This window comes from Canis lupus, chromosome 36 (genome assembly GCF_011100685.1).
Source record: "Canis lupus familiaris isolate Mischka breed German Shepherd chromosome 36, alternate assembly UU_Cfam_GSD_1.0, whole genome shotgun sequence".
Classification (NCBI taxonomy): Eukaryota; Metazoa; Chordata; class Mammalia; order Carnivora; family Canidae; genus Canis; species Canis lupus.
The window spans coordinates 23,248,683-23,271,829 of NC_049257.1; the positions used below are offsets into that span (position 1 = coordinate 23,248,683).

The following is a 23,147-nucleotide window of genomic DNA, read 5'->3' on the forward strand; positions in this document are numbered from 1 at the left end:
ACGATTTTTAGCAAGCTGCTGTGCTCGCGGGGTCCGGCCGTGGGGCAGCCCCTGCGCACCCCGAGGGGCAGACAGGCCGGAGCCACCCGCCGCCCGCCGCCGCCCTGGGCTCCGAGCTCTCCTGCCGCCGGCTCCCCCTCGCCGCTGGGGGGACCTGGGGGGCCGCTGTGCGCCGTGACCCTACAGAAGGGGCGCAGCGGGAAAATAAGCAGGGGAGCGCCGGGAATTCCGTGGCCTGCGACCGTTTAGGAGGGGGGCACACCCCGCTCCGGGCGGGCCTGGGGGGCGCTGCCGGCGGGGGCGGGGGGTCGGCGGGCGCGGAGGGCGCCTCCTCCTGGGCTCAGCCCCGCGGGGCTGCTCCTGAGCGCGCAGGGCACGGGCACGCGCACGGACACGCCCAGGGGCACGCGCAGGGCACGGGCACACGCAGGGGCAGGACACGAGCAGTCACGGGCGCGCACGGGGCAAGCACACGGGCACCGACACGCACACGCTGGACACGAGCAGGGCACGGGCACGCGCACGGACAGGACACATGCATATATGGCACGTGCATGCGCAGGGCACGGGCACGCACAGGACACACGCAGGGCATGGGCATGTGCAGGGGCACCGACACGCGCAGGGGAGGACACGCACAGTCGGCACGGGCACGGGCATGGCACGCGCAGATGGCACGCGCAAGGACGCGGCCAGGGGCACGCGCAAGGGCAGGGCACGGGGCCGCCGCTGCCGCGGCCTCCAGTTCTGGTTTCCGCCGCTCGTGGGGCGGGCTCGGGGCGGGCTCCGGGGCCTGGTCGGTCGCGCCTGGGCCGCATCACGGTCTCGGCCGCAGAGCCCACTCCAGTCCGCCGTCTTCTTTTCCACCACAAGGATCTCCCCGCGCGCAAACCTGATCATGTGGCCCCAAGTAGAAATCCTGGAAGGACGGCGCAGGCCCCAGGACTGGGGCCCAGGTCTCCCCGGGGTTCCTCCCGCCCGCGCCTGCCCCTCCCTGGCCGCTGGCACGTCCTGGGACCGCTCACAGTTTCCTGCACACCCCGTATTTCACACGCCTGCGCTTTGGCGCACGCTGTTCCCTCTTTCCGCGCTGCTCTTCCTGCCCTTTGAGCGATCCTGGCATCCCGGACGGCCTGCTGGCACTTCCTGATGCGCACGCGCCCCTGCGCCCCCAGGCCTAGGTGTCCGCGTCCCTGCACCCCGAGGCCTATGTGTCCACGTCCTTGCGCCCCATGGCCTAGGTGTCCGCGCCCCTTCACCCCGAGGCCTAGGTGTCTCTGCATCCCTGCGCCCTGAGGCCTAGGTGTCCGCCCCCCTGCGCCCCGGGGCCTAGGTGTTCGCGTCCCTGCACCCCGAGGCCTATGTGTCCACGTCCTTGAGCCCCATGGCCTAGGTGTCCACGTCCCTGCGCCCCGTGGCCTAGGTGTCTCTGCACCGCTATGCCCCGAGGCCTAGGTATCCGCGTCCCTGCACCCCGAGGCCTAGGTGTCCACGTCCCTGCACCCTGAGGCCTAGGTATCCGCGCCCCTGCACCCCGAGGCCTAGGTGTCCACGTCCTTCCGCCCCATGGCCTAGGTGTCCACGTTCCTGCGCCCCGAGGCCTAGGTGTCTCTGCACCCCTGTGCCCCGAGGCCTAGGTATCCGCGCCCCTGCACCCCGAGGCCTAGGTGTCCACGTCCCTGCGCCCCGAGGCCTAGGTGTCTCTGCATCCCTGCGCCCTGAGGCCTAGGTGTCTGTGCCCCTGCACCCCGAGGCCTAGGTGTCTCTGCGCCCCTGCGCCCCGAGGCCTAGGTGTCTCTGCATCCCTGCGCCCTGAGGCCTAGGTGTCCGCCCCCCTACGTCCCGGGGCCTAGGTGTCCGGCGCCTGCGCCCCATGGCTGTGCCTAGGTGTCTCTGCGCCCCTGCGCCCCGTGGCCTAGGTGTCTCTGCATCCCTATGCCCCGAGGCCGAGGTGTCCATACCCCTGCGCCCGGAGGCCTAGATGTTCGTGTCCCTGCGCCCCGAGGCCTAGGTGTCCGTGCCCCTGCATCCTGAGGCCTAGGTTTGTCTGCGTCCCTGTGCGCCCCGAGGCCTGGGTGTCCACGTCCCTGCGCCCCGAGGCCTGGGTGTCTTTCCTTTGCTCGTGTCTCGTATCTGTACATGTGTCTGTGTCCCAGGACAGACGGGAGTACTGCTCACCTGCTGTCTCCGCGGCCCTTCCCGGAGGGCCCTTCCCGGTGGCCTTGGGGTCCTTCCCGGCCGCCGGCGACGGGCGGGCAGCATGGAGAGTGGGGGTGCGGGGGGTGGGGGCTCGCTGTCCCCCCGCAGCAGGAAGCCCCACGAGCCCTTGGCAAGGCGGGGGCCTAGGACCCGTCCCCAGGGCAGCGGGCCCGGAGCTGGCGGGGGGCGGCCTGGGTCACTCTGCGGGGCGGCGGGGAAGGGCCTCGCCCTCCGGGTCGTGGCCGCCTGGGCCCGGTGCCCCCATCCCTGGTGCGCGCGGCACGGGGAGGTCACCCGGGTCGATGAGGGCAGGACACTGCACCTCAGATTTGCTTCGGGGCCTGTGCCTGGGCGGCCCCGAATTCTTGACCTGCGAATTCTTATTTTCTTATTTTTAAACCCCTTGTTCCTCGCACAGCTAGGTGACATCGTCTGCACACGTGTCACAAATGAGGGCGCTAACCATTTAGTGGACTTGAATCATTAAGAAAGGGTTGTGGCCAGTATATGAGGCTCAAGAAGGTGGGGCACTTGGTAATAACGTCTAGAAAGGGTTCTATCCAAAGATTTAAATAAAACTGAGAGGGACGCCTGGGGGGCTCAGCGGTTGAGCCTCTGCCTTGGGCTCAGGTCGTGACCCCCGGGGTCCTGGGATGGAGTCCTGCCTCCGGCTCCCCGCAGGGAGCCTGCTTCTCCCTCTGCCTGTGGCTCTGCCTCTCTCTGTGTGTCTCTCATGAATAAATAATAAAATAAAATAAAAAATAAAATAAAATAAAAAAATAAATAAAATAAACTCACCTATATCTTTCATAAGCACCCAGAAACTTATTTCTCTTTTTGAATTTGAGGTATTCTGATTCCTCTATTTGTCTTGAATCACTAGAAGCACCTGCTACAAATGATTTTTGGTTTGGTTTTGCTTTTGGATGAGGCTTATATGCAGGATTTTGCTTATAATGGAAAAAAAAAAAAAACAAGCAGATTCATTTCTAGCATTTGAAAATCTTTACTGTTTGCCTACAAGTATTTGGTTGTTTGGAGATGGGGTTCCTCGGAGTTTTAGCCTGAAGTTTGCTCCACTTAGTGTAGACTTTGGAAGTGTTCACTGCTTTTAATGTGGACTCGACGTGTGGCACTGCGTGGACCAGGAGTCTCGGCATCCTGAGGCCAACAGGCTTCCTTTGATTTCATGAGCCAGACTACTCTTGTCTTCTCTGTTTTACCCTGGGTGGGGGTGTTGGGGGAGGGCCGGGCCTGGTAGGATGCAGATTTCGGGGCATCACTCCGGCCTTCTTCAGTAATCCTCCCGGGGGGTTGGGGCCCAGGAATGGACCTTTAACAAACCCTCCAGGTGGTTCTCCTCCACACACCCTTTCAGAATCTGCAGTCCAGGTTGTACTTTGTACCTCAATGAAGACTCAGCAGTTGGTTCAAGGATCTTTTTGCCTGTAGACAAAGCAAAGGAACCACCCTAATAAAAAGCCTTGCTTTCTGGTCTGAGATCAGAGGCACTTTTCCACCCTGCGTGGTGTCCATCGAGATGAAAAGCTTTCGCACAGCAAAGGAAACAGCCCGACCAAAGCTCCCAAGCTCATTGCGGGGCTTAACTGCTCAGTAAATGGGTTGAAAAATGGGCTCGGCCACGTGAGGCTGTGTAAGCGAGAGTTAAAGTGCCCCTGTTGTAGCAAAGGTGTGAGCCTTGACTCGCAGCTGGCTGGAGGGACCAGGAGCTGCCAGGAGGGGCCTCCTGACCTTTGTCCTGGAGAGCCAGAGGTCAAAGTGCAGATGTCTAGTCCCTGGAGCCTTGTCCTAGTCATCGGGTAAGCTTCCAGGTTCACATGGTCTCACGCGCCACCTGTTTACATTTCCTGGAAAGTGGAACGGTTATTGGCATCCAAAGAGTGAATTCTCTTAGGGAGGGCGTCTGGCTAGCATTCTGACCTCTTGTCAGGAAAGGGAGGCTGTGTTTTGCATTGTCCTTTTATCATTTGAAACTTTGGGGCTTTGTATAGGTTAAATGCTGTCAGGAGGTCTTCAAGGGAATTTTCCTAACTATTCACACTCATATAGTCTTTCTTCCTTTAACAAGCAATTCTTCCCCACGGCCTGCACTGCAGAGAACAAAACAGCAGATAAATAGGCCTGGGCTGCTGGTCCTCTGATGGAGGGAGAAAGGAGGCCTGCCTTTCCTATGGACAAACTCTATGCCATAGTAAGAATGCATTTCCGATCAGCAGGCAGAGAGTGTATTTTGATCTTAGAATAATGTCGTTACTGGAATAACCAGGCATGATCTGTCATAATCAAAAACCAAATGGGGCGATGTGAATCTATACGCTGGTTATGGGATTCCCAAAGGATTGGTTAAGTAACAGAAGAGCCCAGAACATGGGAGAGAGGTGGCAAGAATCTCTGTGAGAGGCATCGAGAATCATAAACCTTAAGATGCTATTTACAGTAGCGCGTGGGTGGCTCAGCCGTTAAGTGTCCAAACTCCTGGTTTCAGGTCAAGTCATGATCTTAAGGTCATGAGACCAGCCCACCTTGGAGGCTCATGTTGGGCTTCATGCAGAGTCTGCTTGACCCTCTCCCTCCCTCTCTGCCCTGCCACCTGCTATCTCTCTCAAATGAATGAATGAATAAATGAATGAATAAAATCAATTTTTTTTAAAAAGGAGCTGTTTATATTATTTAAGTAACTGGGTGTTTCCTTTCTCAAAGTAACCTAATTGCAGTTTTCCACATGCCAGGAAAATAGTTTTTCTCAAGGCAGGAAAAAAAATCTGAGATAACATTAAAGCTCTTTTCTGGCTTTTTGTTTTTATGATGAACTATTCTTATTTGATATTTATTATTTAGTTTTCAGTTATAATTTCTTGGATTCTTCTGAAATTGTGTGTCATTGTGTAGTGGAGGCCATTTGCTTTGGTTATAATGGGACAACCAATTATATTTACATGATTCTGAAATAGCAACATGTGTTCTTTATAGAAATTCAAGTTATACCAAAAAATTAAAAATAAGATGTGGAGCCATATGGAAATCTACAACTCAGGAGTAACTTCTATCAGTCTGGATAACCACTTTTATTAGACATAGTTTTAAAATTTAATACAAGTGTGATCATACTCAACATGTTCCATAACCTTTTATTTCTCCCACCTGGACACATATCATAGGCAACTTTTCATGTCGGTAATTACAGAATTGTGTCATCATTTTTGTTTCTTTGAGTAGGCTCCATGCCCATGGTGGAGCCCAACACGGGGCCTGAACTCATGACCCTGAGATCAAGACCCACACTGAGATCAAGAGTTGGATGGATGCCTAACTGACTGAGCCACCCAGGTGCCCCATGTCATCATTTTAAATGGTTCTGCCATTTCCTACTTCATATGGATTCCATCATTTATTTACTCATTCTCAGTGGATGAATTTTTTTTTCACTATTTTGAAGTATAAATCTTTTCAAATTTATAGGACTAATATCAGGATAAAGTCTTGAACACAGGATTCCTGGGCCAAATGTTGTGGGTAATTGACATGATGCTACATATTGACCGACCATCCTTCCAGAAAAGTTGAAGCAATTTTAATACCAACAGTGCACGGATGTGTCCATTTCCCTACTCTTGTTGATATAGGTTTAGAAAATTTATATCTTTTTTGTCGATATGCCAGATAAAAAAAATGTTGATTTCATTTGTATTAAGTGATAACAAACATCTTTCCCATTTATTAAGCATTAGTATGTATTTTGTTTTTTTCTGAATTGCCCTTTTGCCTGTTTTTCCATTGGATTGTCTTTTTTTTCTGGAAGAGTTCCCCCATCCCATTTTATGGGTTCTCTGTAAAATAAAGATATGAAACTATATATTTCATATGGGTTGTAAATATTTTTCTTAGTTTTTCTTCTATATTTAATTCCCTTTATAGTGATTTTTAGTTTTTTACATCAGAAAGAAATTTTTTATAACAGTAGTAATTTTTTTTATAACAAAGAAATTTTTGATTTTTTACAACTTGGGATTCTTTTTTTTGTTATATAGAATACAATACTTATAAAATTCCAACATAGTTGTGATATGTGAACATTTTGCATTTACTCTGGTTCTGTTATCTTAGCGTTACTTTTATTTGAATTACACCCTCATGAATAGGAACATAAACTTACGACTAATGCATTTACTATTTCTTTTCCATCACAGATGTATTTTTCTCCAAGTCCAGATTAATTTAAAGACTCAAAATTGGCTAATTTGAGAGAATTTACTTAAAATTAAAAATAAGGAAAACTGATTTCATTTATCCACATATGAAAATTTGTATAGCAAGCTATGACTGGCAGTGACATTTTACATGCTTAGTTTTGTTGTTTTTTTTTTTTTTTTACATGCTTAGTTTTATTTGCTTCTCAGAACCACACAGTTAGTTGGGGACCATTATATATGTTTTATATGTCTGAGAAACTGGGACTCTGGGAAAATGACATAAAATCATTTTCTGACATCAAATCACAGAACTAAGACACAGATGATGTGATAGGATTTGAATTCCTGGGGCACCTGTGTGGCTCAGTGGTTGAGCATCTGTCTTTGGCTCGCGGCGGGTTCCTGGGGTCCTGTGATCGAGTCCCACATCGGGCTCCCCACGGGGAGCCTGCTTCTCCCTCTGCCTGTGTCTCTGCCTCTTTGTGTCTCTCATGAATAAATAAAATCTTAAAAAAAAAAGATTTGAATTCATGTCTTTTGAGTGCAAGTTGTATATTGTTCTTATTTCTTTTCCATCTTAATTTTACTTTTTTACTCTAATAAAAATAAAAGGAGGTGCTTAAGGACTAGCTTGTCCAATCATCTGTAGATAAGTGGCTTCTCAAAATGAATATGACATGAAGATATTGTCCCTGTGTCCACAGAAGGGAGCTGACAACCAGAGGCTGATGCAGTTTGAGCACTTAGTGAGTAGAAGAATACATTGTGTTGTCACTCTGGCTTTAGAAATTTCAGCCAAAGAAATCAGGGCAATTCCCTAGAGTCACACTCCATTGCTGCTGAGGGCCTGCACCAGGTCCCTGATGAATTCCCTCAAGGAGCTAATTACTTGGAGAAAGGAAGGAGGCAAAGATGAGCATCCCCTGCGGAATTTGCTCTTGTGCTACACAGCTCTTCCGCAACCCCCCAAAGTATCAAAAGTGGTATTTTCCTAGAGAGGACAGGTCAACTCTGATGTTGAGGGCCATTGTATTAACCAAACCAGAATCCGGCAGGACCACTGAGGAGAGGCCAGGATCCACACAGCAGGCCTACTGGGTGAAGAGAAATCCTCTGTTACCAGAAGATGCTCGTGCTTGTCAAGGGTGTATGTCTTGATGCTGACTATCAATCAACGAATTCCTGGTCATCTCTCCCGTCAAACAGAACCATTTCTGCTCTAGGATATAAGAATTCTCTTAGGGCCGAGAAGGAGCAAAGCAGGGTCAGTTCGTGTGATGTATAATACAAATGAAAATTTTGCTTTTTGCTCTTATAATAGTTTAGTTTTGTTAAGCAGCTGTCAGTGTGGCTTTCACGAAGGGGCATCTGTAGCTACATTTTCCGTGCCCTGGTCCGAACCCGTGCCAATATATCACTGACTTTTATTTACTGCAACTTCCTTCCTCTGCCTAATTTGTGAGTGCATCTCACCCTGTGCCTTTAAAATCTTGTTATTGAGTTGTGAATACCCAAGAGGTCACTTCTTTCCTGGAGAATCATGGTACTTGAGATGAATCTCAGGGATGCTCCTGAGACAAGGGTTGCCAGAGTTAGCAAGTAAAAATACAGGCTTAAGTTTGAATATCAGATAAACAACAAATATTCCTTAGTATAAGCACATCCCAGATATTACACACTTATTTCTGGGACGTACTTAGACTATGTGCAATATCTTACTATAATTATTAAAGTATTCTATTAAAAATTATTCATTGTTGACCTGAAATCAAATTTGTTTATGTGTTTTATATTTCATCTGGGAAGCCTCTTGAGATCAATTTCCATATTCTACAGAGACCTGTGCTGAACTATGTCAGAGTAAATAGCACATTTTTAAACTTTCCCAATAAGTGGAGGGGTAGAGTAAAATAAAATAAAAAAATGTCGTGGGAATAAAATGATAAAAATTTTGGGAAATGTCATGGGAAGAGATATTAGTTTGAAAATACACATCAGCTTAGGATTGACCCACTCTGCTACTTCAGAATCAGGGTGGATAAGTTATATCTGTTTGATAGTGTTGTACATATCATGACTTGAAGCTACCCACAGCTACTCATGGAGGCATGCATCTTAATTAACTGCTATTCTTTTATGCTCCTTCCCTCAGGTGATGCTTCAAAATCCTAAACCATAAATCGAATCAGCAGATTCCTGGGTCGATTTAAATACTGACATTTAAAAGTTTTTGAGGATGGCAGTGAACATTAATAAGATGCAGGATATATAAGAGAAATGAAATATAATTGTTACTGGAGATGATAATAATAATAATAATAATAATAATAATAATAATAATAATCTTCTCCAAAGTGTTAAAACAGAAAACACATTTCCTTCAGAGCATGATGTTCCTAAGCCATGTCTGAAGGTCCAACCAAAGTTTAGTGAACTAGTACAGAGTTTAAATGAGTCCTATTAAAACAAATTCTGAATGTCAAACTGGAATTTTAGTAGACTCTAAAGCTAATAAGCCTAGAATATCAAAGTCAACAATTTTCAAACAGTTGGATAAACTCTTTGATAAAGGAAGCCCATTGCCATATATCACAGCTGCACTGCCATCCACTGGCCTTAATTTTTTAGAAATGAGGATTTAGGTGCCACCCCATCCCAATTCTTCTCATTTTAAGGAATTGGCATGGTTTGGGCTTGAAGTGGGGGGAAAAGGAGCTCTCTCATAGCTTTGTTAGAACTCCCCTCAAAGTTCTGGAACGGAGTGGTAGATTAAAGGTGGCCACAATTCTTTGCTCTTTTTCACATTGGAAAGTGAATACTTTCCTTCGCCTCAAATCAGGATTGGCCTTAGTAACTTGCTTGATCAATTGAATGCAGCCTAAGTGACATGCTGGGAATTTTGAGACAATTTTATAAGAAGCTTTTTGGCTTCCACCAGGGCCTCTTGAAGTGCTCTTTCTCTGGGAGCCCCAAGTTACCATGTCATTGCCCAAGACCACAGAGCTGGAGAGGCCATGTGTAGGTTTCTGGTAACTGTTCCAATAGAGTTCCACCTTCCAGCCATTTCCACCCAGGCACACACGTGAGTGAGGCCATCTTGAGCCTCCAGACACCCCCCTCCCTCCCCACCCAAGTGTTACAAAGGGCTTCATACGGATGCCTCTCAGAATAGAAGAACAGCCCAGCCCAGCCTGGTTGGAATTCTTGACTCCTGAAATCATGATATAATAAGATGAGTCGTTATTTTAAGCCACGACGTTTTGAAGTGGTTCGTTAAGCAGATAACCAGAACAAATAGTGATGTATTGATCTTTACACTTAAAAAGAGAATGAGGTGGAAGAAAAAAGGGTGGGCTGGTTAGAGAAGGTAAAAGGGGGGAGGCGTGAGATAGAAGGAGGTCATAAATGCCTTGGACACAAATGAAAGATGGGCTAGGGATTTAGAAGACTTAGAGCAAATTAAGAAAATCAGAGTCACAAAGTTTTATCAGACTCCTACTGTGATTTAGGGCTATACTCACAACTTGGCCCTACTTCTTAGGGAATCAGAGGGAAAAGAGCAGTAAAGTCTTACCTCATGCAGATGCTGTGAAGAGTAATGAATAAACATGACAAATAAAAATGCTTCAAGAGCTGAAAATGCTACATACATAAGGAGCAATCTTTGCACCTACTGAAAATCGTTCATCAGATGATTTCAAATTGGAGGTGTCTCAGGAGAAAATAACTTTGAAAACACAAACAGATTTTTACTTTTTGTATTTTTATTGAAAAGGTACATTTAAAAAAATACACAGACATTTTACCATTTACAGATTGCAGATATAGATGCTCTAAAAGAGTTCACTCTATTTTGTTGTTTTATGATACCTCTTGCCCCTGATACCACAAACATTCCAGTCTTGTTGATATCAGTTTAGAAAGGGGGGCATGGGAGCGTGACCTGCAACATATCCAGTGAACAGAAAGACAAATTGTTCAATTATAAATTTTTTTTTATCTTCTGTACATTATTGCATTAGGGAGCCACAAAATTATGTAGCATCATTACAAATGAAAACAGGTTAAAAATGAAGAAGATTATTACGTAGAAATACATGGATTCATTGTCTCCTTGCAGAATGCACAAGAGGTGCAAAAGTGTGCAACAACTTAGGAAGCGCTTTTTCTGGTTGTCTACATTTGCTTAGCAACTCAAACTAGTGAGGAAGCTACAAAATAAGTTAAACAAAAATAGCAAACAGGTAGTAATTATAGCTATGTTATATGGCTTTCTAGTTCTTTTAAATATCACCAAATAAAACGTGAAAGAAAGAAAATACATTGCTTTATCTTTTTTGTTCTCTTAGAGAGAAAATTCAAAGCTACTTTGCTTCCTAACATTTACACAGCAACTAAAAAAAGTTGAGTTCAGACAAGAGATACAGAACTAGTACTACACAGGATACAACAGTACTAGGCCTAAAACAGTACACGATCCCCGTGGACAAGGGTACACCGTAAAAGAAAACATTGTGATCCGTTGGGTTAAGATGGTGTCCACAAGCGAGCACTTGTGTTCATCTGTTTTTGTTCCACACTAGAATGTGCCCAGTTGGATTCCAGAGTTATTTACAGACGTGTGAGGAAGACCCCCTAGTTTTCAAGTCTGTCAGGAAACAGCTATTCCTTATGTTTCTCAGCCAGGTCACACCCATGGAAACTGAGTCAGAGGGCGGTAGATAGATGCGTTTTGTGTTGTTTTGTTTTCTGACCGATACATGTGCAAGAAACCAGTGATCTGGGATGCATGAATGGGGGGAGGACGGAGGGGGGGGGGCAGAGGGTGTGCTGCCGGGTCCCTACGCGGGCGCGCTCCCTGGAGGCCCTCCTCGAGCCTAGTGACTCCTCGGTGTGGAGGCGGGCGGGGGCACCCCCACCCCGCCCTCGGGCTCGGTCCGGGTCAGTAGGGCGCGAAGAGGATGGAGGCGGGCGTGGCGCGGATGGGCCCGTGGCCGGGCCGCAGCAGGGCGGGCGGGAGGGCCGCGGCCTGGAAGAGCGACGCGGACGGCCGGGGGGGCAGCGACAGGGCCGAGGACACGGCCGCCGCCGCCAGCGGCGAGGACAGGAAGGCCGGGGCCAGAGGCTTCATCAGGTCCTTCTGGAAGGCGAGCTTGGCCTGGCGAGGCAGAGAACGGCGGCGGCCCGGCTCGGTCAGCACCGCGGACAGCTCCCCGCCGCCGGCCCTCCCGGGGCCTGCCCGGCTCCTTCCGCACCCCCCCCCCGCCCCCCGCCCCCGCACCCACTCGTGCATCTGGCCGCCCGCACCCACGCGGGCGCTGCTGGGCGCCGCTGCATCCCCCAGGCACGAGCCGCACACGCACGGCCAGGAGGTCTCCGCCCGGCACCTCGGTAACCACCGGGCAGCCTTGAGACAGATGGGGGGGGGCGTGCCTGACCCTTCCCTCTCTTTGGAGAAGAGCCGCTCTGGGTGAGCGGCTGGGTTCCAGGCTCAGGGGCCTGCTGAGCGTCGGGAAGACCGTGCCCACCCCTCTCCCTGCCACGGACACAGTCGTAGGCCCTGAAAAACTGCCGCGAACTCGAAGTTCGGTCCTGTAAGCGAACTAGAAACGCTCTCTTTTTAAAGGAATCCCAACGTGCAATCTTCCCCAGAAGTAAATCAGTCCTTAATTTCTCTCTTTTGCAATCAGGAGAAACTCTGAGCGCTGGGTGTGGGTGAGGCACGGAACACCTGCTGGCAGCGTGGCATGGAGGCTCTGCAGAGGCCGGGAGCACCAGCTGGCCAGTCCCGCCTCGACCTCCAACGGAAGGCCCACTGGGCTAAGTCCCAGGGAGAGCCTGGAATGCAGCCATCTGGGGATTTCTAGGGCATCTAGTGCAGGCGCCCCTGAGTATTTTTGCAAAGGAACTGAAAACAGCACCTACTGAGACCAAGTAGGACAGGCTGACACCAACGTGGCTGCTGGACAAGGAAGGAGACAGTAATACAAACACCCACTGTGCTTTCTGGAGAGAGGGAACGGAGGGGGAGCCCCCCAGAAAGGGGGAGGGCATCAAATGGATGCAGTTTTGTTTTAGGAAAGCAAGCCTGCTTCCCAGATTCAACACAGTCCAGGGCTCCTCAGGATTACTTGTCTGTGTTCCTGGGCCTTAATTTTTCTTTATATGATAAAGAAGGTTGGCTTTTGAAAAGATCCTGGTAAACAGTAAGGTGTTAGCTCTTAAAGCGGGGCCTGCAGGTGTCCTACAGCAGGGACTAAGGGGTTCCGTCTACACTTCCATCTAAGGGGGCTACTGCAATTCAAAAACCCCCATGACTGCTTGGTCCCGAGGCTCTCCTGAGGGCCTGAGCCAGCAAGGTGGACCCACAAAACAGGTGAGCAGGTAAGGTGAACTTACCGCTAAAATGCTCGGGCTCCGCTGGAGTTTGTTGTAAGGGCTGTATTTCGGCTTCAGTGGTTTCCCGGCAACCCGATCCTTATGCCTTCGGCTAGAAATGTGCTGAAAAAAAGTTTGATGCATTAGCTGAATCTAAATGTGAGCTTAATTCCATGTAAAATCTATTTCCTAGATAGAGGTAGCGGGTCACGCCATCCTCAGCTCCAGGCCCGCCGGTCCACGGTGGTGGTGGTGAGATCACCGGGCTCTCAAAATGAAGACTTGCTCCTCACTCAGTTGCAATGCCTCTCTTTCCTTCCCTTTCTCTGGCATACTTACCCTGCTTTGCCTGTTGTGACCATCGTGACCCATGAGTCTGTCTCCCAAACCAGATTTTGGTCTTTGAAAGAGGGGCTGAACATCTTGCCTTCCAGAAGTTCCTGCTCAACTGACCATGAGCTCCAGAGTGAACGCTTTTATTTGTCTGTCTGTCCCTGACGCCTAGCCTGGATCTACGTATAATAGAAGTAGGTGCACAAGTGTTCAGTACTAACTTTTTCTTCCACTAGCACTTGCATGTTGTATACCATATGCATTGTGAAAAGGTTAGTAAGTTTATCTGTGAGCACAGTGGGAACCATTATGCAGGTTAGATACACAAGCAAGTGGCGACCCAAACAACAGTGAATACTAATTCAGGACACATTACCTGCTTGAGTTGAATTTCTGAATTAACATGAACGTCACAGATTTCACAATGAAATGTCTTGTTCTGTAGTCCGGAGCCCTTACTGCCATTCTGCATCTTTAATCTTGATCCAGGTCTAGGATAGGACTTAATTGGACCAGCCCCATTACGAGCTTCAACCATGGTCTTGTGTTTAGATCCTAAGACAGAAGGAGACATAGTGTAAAATAGCTACTTAAGACCCGAATAGATACACGAATAGCCCTTTGTTTTCTTATCCTTGAGAAGTTTATCTTCGGGCTGAATTTCTCATTGCTTTTTTGTTTTTAATGATCATTTTAATGCTTATTATAGACACTTTTTATTTATGATGAACAATAATGCTGATCAATCGATACGTTTTGTAAAAAAATGGGAAAACAGGAGTATATTACAAAGAAAATATGGAAAATATAGAGAAGCATAAGAAAATAAAGATTACCCTGTATTTTTACCTCTCAGAGATAACCACTGTGATGATTTTAGTTTTTTTTTTTTTTCAGGTTTTGTTTTGTTTATATACCAAAAGAAAATATCTATTTTCAAAATTGGGACCATGCTAGTTAAATATCCTGACAATTTCGCATGGCAAATCGTGTATTTTTTTAAAAAAATAATTACATTTTAATGCCTTAGTAATATATTCTTTCATGTTGGGTTACTATAATGTATTTGACATTTCCCTACTGAGGGACTTTTAAATTGTTTCTCCTTTTTTCTAAGTGTGTTGCAGTGAACATTGTACATAGATATTTGTCTTTATCTCTGTCACTTCATCGTAATGAGTTTGGGGAAATATTAGATGCCTTTGAGAAAATAAAGAACAGAATAAGTTTTATCTCCAATTTGCTTTAAACTTTTGCCTTACTGTTTCCAAAGTTATTATATCATATTTTCTTAAAATCACTCCTTTGAATAAAAAAAGCAGAGAAGACACTGAACAAATCTAACGTTTGAACAACAAAAGATATGGTATTCTGATGGGAGAAGTTGGGTTTTGTTATAAACGCTATTTAAATTCAAATGATAGCTGCTAACCTGTGTTGTGTGCCTCTAGCTGTGACAGGGAGTTCACAGCCACTTTGCATAGTGAACAATACAGTAATTTTTTTGCTTTTTCTTCTTCTGATTCAGAAACAGTACCAGGAGCTCCATTTGTGCTCTTCGAGGGAGAAGTGGCTGCTCCAGGTGGCAAGGGTGTTGTGCCAGATTTGAGGAGAAACGAGCCCCCTTCAGAGCTTGATGGCTGAATGCAACTGTTGGCTTTTAACTTTCCTTTATCTTCTAAGAGAGACACAGAGAAATCATATTAAAGCTTCATATAGCATTATCAACATAGGCAAATTGACATAAAGGAATTAAAGATAGAAATTTGATTTCTATATGTAGCTTTAATCTCCAGCACAGATTTTAGTTCATTGAACTTCACTGAAAAAGAACTCCATGCCATTGATATCCAATGTCAGCTCACTCCAAGATGATGACTTACGGAAAATGACTTTTTTTCTCCCACTGGTAGCAGGTAACTTTCTGATACCCTTGAGTTGTAAACTGTGCTCCAGGGAAGTCTTTAATGGATAGGAAAACCCACTACTTGCCAATATGAGTACATGATATGATGATAACATGAAATAAGTCATTAGCTAGCTTCATTTACTATTCGTGCTTTAATTATGACATGAATATACAGTTAGCATTCAATTTTTATGCCAAGTTAGCATTTTAACTTTGGGATGTTGTGGTAGCGGTGAGGGAAGAAACATGGTTGGTTTTGGTTATAGTTAGTTAAGTTTTGCTGCTCTTTGAATGGCAGAGAAATTTACCTAAAATCCAAGATGCAAAGATTTCATTAATGATATTTATTACTGCCAGTCTATATTATAAGCTTTTTTTTTTTTTAAATTCTATCCCCAGCATGGGGCTCAAACTCACAACCCTGAGATCAAGAGTGGCATGTTCTACTGGTTGTGCCAGCCAGGCACCCCCAAATTTTAAGTTTTGAGTAATGACATTAACCATAAGCAAAATATGAGGATTAGCCAAATAATTTATAGACATCTTGGCATTTTGATCATGTAGCTCTGAAATGCTTCCAATTGTCAAGGCCCATGGTGCAAGCTCTAGGAAGGGTCAGAGTGACTTTAACACAATTGAAATCTTCGGGACTCATGTGCTATTCAAGACAGATTCTGTTCAGCAGCATCTTTGGGAAAGAAATGGGAAATGCTCAGGCAACAGCCCAACCCATCACACATTTAAGCTGAGTAGAGCTGGTGCTCTTGGAAAATGTCTACTGATGTGCTGATAAACTCTTATTAAGAGAGGAAAGAAATTAAAACTGAAACTTATTTGTTAATTTTCCTAGCTAATTTGGAGCTGTATGCCATGGGCCTGGACCACCGATACGGAAGGAGTGACTAGGGGAATAGTAGCATGATAGTGTGTCCGTTCTGCATCTGGGGTAACACCAAAGCTTTCATATGCCTCAAAAATAATGGGAGATCATATTTCTACTTGTTTGATTTAGGGATCAACACTTGATTTCCATCCTTTTTTCCTGCATTAGGTCCATCCAGGTCAAGACCAGCAGGGATTCTACAGATGAATTCTTGGACTTCACAATTTATATTTTTTTTCAGCAAGTTTATTAAAACTTCAGGATGCCATAAAGTATGATGGACAAGATCTTAGATTTTTACTAAACTGACCTCCATAGTATGAGAGAAGGAAATAAAATCAATCTTCCTAAGTGGTATTAGTAAGTACATTAGATTGAAGATTATTTCAGGCTTGGAACTCTCTCCTTATGGATATAAGGATCCCTCAGACTGATTTTAGGATTTCATAGAACTCACAAAACAGTGAACTAATTCAGTAATCTTAACATTTGCTCCTACGGAATTACTCAGTTTCTTGTCGAAGGAAACTCAAGTTATTGCATAGCAAAATCTTTGCTTCAAGCATATCACATTTCATATAAATTTCACCTCAAGAAACTGACCTGTTTTAGTTATTTACTCATTCTCTCTTATGCACATTTATTTTATTGTCCTTTATACTGATCTCTCTCATATAATCTTACATTTATACAGAATGTTACAATTTACAAAGTGTCATCACTTACATTGTCTTATTATTTCTCACAACAAACTTGTGAAATAGGTAAGGCTGAAAATAATTATTTCTAGCTTAAAGATGAGAAAACTAAGGACCATCAAAATTGAATAATATCCCACAGATTAGCAGGTGGCATAAATGAGCATGATACTTTCTATAACTATTCACTGGGTAGTGTATTATTCCTCTTGCACAAAAGGCGGACTTCGTATGCCATTAACAACATAAATGGCATACGGTAGTCACTGGAGATGTGATAAAACCGTGGTTTTGTTTAGTTTGAAAGCATATTTGCCTTAAATGAAAATATCTATCCTGTTCAACAAGCATCTGATTCAGGTTGCATTGAGAAGATGGACCAAATTATCTTTTTCTCTCTATTCCTATTTCTTTAAGAAAAACTAAACAGATTTCCTTTCATCTCTCCTTTTCAAAAGAGGTCTTTTATTCATTAGCAAATAAATCTTAACAAAATGCTAATTGCTGACAATGTGCTAGACACTGAAGAGAATAATAAATAAAGTAGGTATAGACTTTAAGAAAATAAAAGTTTAGCAGGGGAAATGAGATATTCAGAGATCTCTGATTTATGATAGAAACTAGTAAGAGGCATGACAGCATGGAGCAGGAAATGATTTCTTCTGGTTGGGAAGAAAGAGACATTCTTCATAAAGGAAGTGATATTTTGGCCAGATTTGAAGGTCAGATTTAGAGAAGCATAAGGTGAGGTGAGAAGTAGGAAGTGAGGGGTTAGAGGCAGAAACATGAGGAAATGCTTAGGTGTTAGAACGCTTGGGATTTGCTTGCTGAGAGCTGCTAGCTCAGCATAGATGATGGCAACAAGTGGGATGAGAATTATTATTATAAAGGAAAATTGAACCAGAAGACAGAGAATATCTTAAAACTAGTAAAATGGATACTAACAGAGGCCATTTACCTTTAAAAATATTAAGAGATATGGTATATTTACCACTTACATAAAATAGGTCTTACGTTTTATCCTCTGGATAGGCCAGAGCTTTAATGTTTGTGAATACAGGGATAAATCTTGACTCTGAAAACGTGTAAATGGTTCCATCAGATTCAGGACATTCTGTCTACGTTCATACTAGCTGCTCGATAAAGCAGATCCTAAAATCACCAACGCAATAATATATTTAGATTTGGGCATTTTCTTTCCTGGATGTACACATTTATAAGCTTCAAAGCCTAACTTTATTATTTCTCATTTTAATGGCTTTATATTTTTATGAAAATCCATTATGTTATTTTTCTTTTCTTGTTGGCATTTTTTAAAGCCTCTTTACTTTGTGTATTTGAAAGTTTAATGAATGTACTGTTTACTTCTGCTTCTTTTAATAAAGATGCATGTCATCTGGAACTTCTGGTTAATGTGAATTCCGTTTTCAAGTATTCCCTCACCTAGTGTTAATTAGCGGGTCTTCTGACTGTCTTCATTATTTTCTGAGTACTCAACTGCCTTTCTTAAGGTTTTACCCTATAAGTCTTTGAAGCAAAATTTGCTTAGCTACATCAGAATTGCCCTCTGTAACAAATATCTGTAATTTATGCATCCAAGCAAATTTAATTCTTCAAAGTAGCTGTCTTGGAAGGTTCCACATTGATTTACTTATTTTCCAAAGTTCTAAGCATTTTGGAAACCTCTCATTTTGGAACTGTTTTCATATCTAGTCAATAAACCACGTGAAGGAAATCAGTCTTCAATATTTATTTGTCACAGTTATTTTTTACTCCACAACGTTACTCCGGTTAATCCATGTGTTCATCAAACTTAGTGTTATATTATTCAAACATCTTCAGAGGACTAATAAGCTAACACAGATGAAAAGAACAGGCTAGAAGTTCTGGAAGCAGTTTTCAGAAACGAATCCTGTGGGTAGCTGGAGGACTCATGTCCATATATAAGTCTTAATTTAAAATACAATCAAAATAATATTCTAACTACATTGTAGATCTTATATTTTGAAGTAGAACTTTGGGAGCTATAACCCAATTTTTATGATTCCACTTACAAGGTTTACGCTTCAGTTTAATGTCACTCACATAAATTTCTTCTAACTGGGTTTCAATGGTTTAATAACATACATATTTTATATAATAAATTTGTGTTCAATGTAGAAAGTAAAGTCAGGCAAAAATTTTTAAAAATCACCCATGATTCTATCACCTAAAATAAAAATCAGGAAACTTTTTCTGTAAAAACCCAGATGGTAAAATATATTAAGCTTTGTAGGCCATACTGTTTCGGTTGTAGCTACTAAGCTTTGCTATTCTAGTAGGAAAGCAGCCACCAGCGTGGCTGTGATCTAATCAAACTTTATTTACAAAAATAGGCAGCAGGCTAGATTTAGCCCACAGGTAGTAGTTTGCCAACACTTGACCTAGATTATTAGAATTATAAGTGTTATTTCACACTGTTTACACAGTAATATATGTGAAAAGACAAACCACCATTGCTAACATTTTTCAATTAGCAATAAATCAAGAATATCTTTCCATGTCAGTAAATGTAGAATTGGATCATGATTTATAACAAATTATATTCACTTATATGCATGTACTATAATTTATTCAACCAACCTTAGATATTTGGGTTATTTGTGGTTTGCACTTTTACGGTGTTAACAAGATATTGAAATAGGAGTTTGGTGGCCTCAGAATGAAGGAAACCTGCCCAGACCGCAAGCAATTGGCATCAAGTATCTCAGCATCTTAGAGTAAGTCCCCAAGGAACCCCCAGACACAAACAGGTGGCATTTATAAGAGGACGCAGAATGTAGCCTGCTACCAACATCCTATCATGCACATTCCTGGAGCATCTAAGGACTGGAGGGCTCACAGGTATCATTCTGCATGGGTTGGATGCTTCTGAATCCAGCCCAAGTAGTACAACTAGACGGGCATGTAAGAAAGGACACTGGCATTTCATTTTTCAGTCTGCCAACTCCTGATCTTGGTGACCTGCCCCTCCTGCCAGATAGGGGAGAGGAAGGTTGGGGACAGATGATCTGGACCAAGAAAGGTCAGAAGTCGAAGGACCTGTAACCTCAGTCTGGCATGTCAAGGTTGAATGAACTGGACATCCTGAAAGGTGGTCAGGCCTGAGCCCTGTTGTTGGTAACCGGCAGGAAGGCTGATCACCAGGACCCTGGCAGCAGGAGGCTGAGGAGCAGACTTCTCTGGTGGCAGGAGCTGAGGAAGGACTGGAAGAACCACATGAAGCCCTTACCCATGGTCCTCGAGAGACAGACAGCATCTGGACACCTGCCATGCAGCGGGCATCAGTGACTGTCATTAAGTACAAAAACATTTGGCGTGATTTCTTCTCTCATTCCTCCTCCTAACCCTAACAGTTGGGAAGGGCAAGAACTAGAAATTCTAGGCTGGGGCAGCAGGGAGGAGCAGACTATGCCCTTTCCCATGGTCCAACCTGAGCCGGGAAGAAGGAAGTGTTCAGTTGCGTAAGAGCCTGAAGTTTCAATAAGGCCAGACTTTCTGATCTCTGATAATGTCTTGGAGGAGTGAGAAAGGGCTATTCCCGGAGTAACAGGTCATCACGCTCACGCCCACTGAAGTCACATAGTCAGTAAGCCCGTTGTGTGTAGACATCTCTGTATACCTGCCTAATGATTTCCTCAGGACCTAACCTTTGAAGAGGAGCTGCTGGCACAAAACACACAAAGAGGAGCATGTGCGTTTTTGGACGTGTGCTGTGCGTTGCCAGACTGCGCCCCAGAGGGGTTCACAGATTAATACTTCCGAGCTCTGTAGGAGAGTGCCAGCTTCCCCGTACCTTCACCAGCCTACCTACCCACTGCCTGGGCCAATCTGACAGATGAAACAGAGTGCCTCGTTGTTAATTTGATTTGCATTTTTTTATATCAAAGGGGCTGAATATCTTCTCGTAGGATTAATGATTTGTGTTTCAAAGTAATTTTTTAAAAATCCTGAATTCTGAAGGGGAGCAAACTCTTGAACTAAATGCACTTTCGAGAGTTAAAAACACTTTACCCGTAGTAAGAAGTAAACTTTACAATAATCACAGGCTTTTTCTCGCTCTTTTTAGAAGATTTTATTTATTTATTTATTTGTCTGACAGCAAGCATGAGGGGGGCGGCAGCTGCAGAGGGAGAGGGAGAAGCAGAGGGAGGCTGCTTCTCCCTCTGCCCTCCCCCCGCTTGTGCATGTGTGTGTGTGTGTGTGTGTGTGTGTGCGCACGCATGCTCTATGTTTCTTGCTTTATCTCACATAAATAAATAAAATCTTTAAAAATATAAAGACAGTTTTCCACAATGGTGGTTGTGATTTGTTTTCCTTCCAGCAATGCATGAGAATTCCAATTGTGGTACAGCCTCCCTAACACATGGTATCAATACTGTCACTCCTTTTGGTTTTAGCCACTCGGGTGGAGGTGTGGTGGCGTCTCACTGAGGTTTTCATTTCTATGTCCCTACTGACTAATGGTATCGAACAGCTTTGCCTATTTTTGTTGGCCAATTATATAACCTTCTTTTGTGAAATTCTTGGTCAAATCTTGTGCTCCCCCCCCTCCTTTTTTACCTCGAGAAAAGTGCTCAGCAAACCAAGGCCACAACTTTAACAGAATTGTTCTTTATACTTTCTGAGGTCACTGAAATATACTGCTTGTCACTTCTTGGTACAATTACATTTTCCTTTTTATACTTAATAATACTTAATATTTCACTAAAGAGAACTAGTAGCAGAGGCATGCAGTGAAAGGGCTGCTGCTCATACTCTTTCCTGCATTCACAGGCACCTTGTCCAACACCTCATTATTATTCCAAAAAACAAAGCAATGGTCGCATTACTGCTTAACACTCATTAAACCAAGTTAGTTCACTTTGATAAGGAATTCTGAAATCATTCTCCTCTGTCTTATCTTCCCACTTTTGAATAATGAGAAATTAATGGGTGTCAGTCACAGTACATACTCCCTTGCCAGTTGTGCAGTCTTGTGAGAAATGAAACTAAAAAGCCCATAGGGGCTCTGTATCAGGCCAGAACCCCCCTCCCCACAAAACCCCCCAAAACACTGCAAACCTGTATGTTTGTTGATTGGTGTGCTGTAGATTTCCTAACCCTTTGCTTCATTTATCCCCTCCTTATCTACACATTTGACACAGTAAAAGGGATGGAAACCACCAACTGATGACAGATAATTTAAAGTTTAAAGTGGAATTGCATTAAGACAGTTAATGGATTTGGCGGGTGGGGGGAAGGGGCAGCAGCACATAAGCTGCCAGATGAATAAGCCAATTTAGTACCTTGGCGTTCTTTGCAAAACAAAATGTAATAAGCGATGTACAGATGCTAGAGCATCACTATATTGGTGGATGCAAAGGAAAGGGGCTTCATTAGTAGTGTAACAGGTGTGCACCTGCCTAAAGGAGCAGCAAGAAAAGACCAACATCACATATAATGATCAGATACAACAGTCAGTTACCCCCTTTTATTTATTGGCTGTTTTCCTTAAAGGTATGTGCAAAAAAACCTTGAAAAATTTGGCAATAATTTGAATGCACTATTTAAAAGTGTTGTTTTTTTTTTTCAAATTTAAATTTTATTTAATTAACCTACAGTGTGATATTGGTTTCTGGAATAAAATTTAGCGATCCATCACTTAAAACAACACCCAGTGCTCATCACCCAAGTGCCCTCCTTAATCCCCATGACCCATCCGGCCCATCCCCCACCCACCTCCTTTCATCAACCCTCAGTCTGTTCTCTATCATTAACAGTCTCTTTTGGTTGCTTCTCTCTCTCTTTTTAAGAGTTTTCTTTTCTTTTCTTTTTTTTTTTTTTTGAAAGCATAGCTGTCTTAGCAAGGCAATAACTACACATCCTTATTTTAAAATTTTATAATCTTACAGATTAGATTTGCTTAAATTAGAAACATAATAGTGAAAACTTCTATACCTGAAGAACAGGTCAATAAATCAGACCAACAAATGGGAAAAAAGTGATCTTATAATGCGAATAAACACAGTCAGCTTCCCCATGGAAACCACATCTTTCTTTTTAAGTTCCCTACCAATATCACCAACTTCTCATTAGCAAACATCTGGTTTCCTGTTTCTCACAGAAACGAGGAAGCTGGATGAGTTTGCTCCTGATATTACATTTTCTTCCATTTGCACCTATTTTCTTTACACCTCTGATGAAAAGCTTTATGGTATCTTTTATGTTTCTTCTCTCCTTCCTACAGTTCTGGCTACTTTCTTTCTATTGGGTTCTTTCTGTTTACAAAATGCTGAGACTTCCACGTTCCAAAAGCCATTCCCTGATTTGGTTCACTCCTGGAATCTTCCATCTATCTTCCCTTTGGTGCAGAACATGAAGTGGTCATATGAAGTGGCTCATCTACGTCCTTTCTTCCTGCCTATCTTTACCCTCCTGCAAAACCAATGGTCTCTCTTCGGTCTTCTCTCGTATTGGGCCCAAGTTCCTTCTTGAAATGCTTCTCCCCTTGATCT

At 44.2% G+C, this 23,147-nt stretch overlaps 1 protein-coding gene across 18 annotated transcripts in view; it reads right to left on the minus strand.

Moving 5' to 3' along the window:
• ZNF385B (zinc finger protein 385B) overlaps positions 1-23,147 on the minus strand; it is a 386,057-nt gene that overhangs the window by 6,971 nt on the left and 355,939 nt on the right. For 16 of the 18 annotated variants that reach the window (XM_038585005.1, XM_038584988.1, XM_038584991.1 and 13 more), the window contains 3 exons: positions 14,554-14,799; positions 13,498-13,676; positions 12,810-12,911 (listed from right to left, as the gene is read on the minus strand). In XM_038585005.1, coding sequence (XP_038440933.1) covers positions 12,810-12,911; positions 13,498-13,676; positions 14,554-14,799 — 527 coding nt within the window. Of the gene's footprint in view, positions 1-10,154; positions 11,569-12,809; positions 12,912-13,497; positions 13,677-14,553; positions 14,800-23,147 lie in introns of those variants that run through there. The other 2 variants (XM_038585003.1, XM_038585004.1) reach the window with 2 other exon arrangements.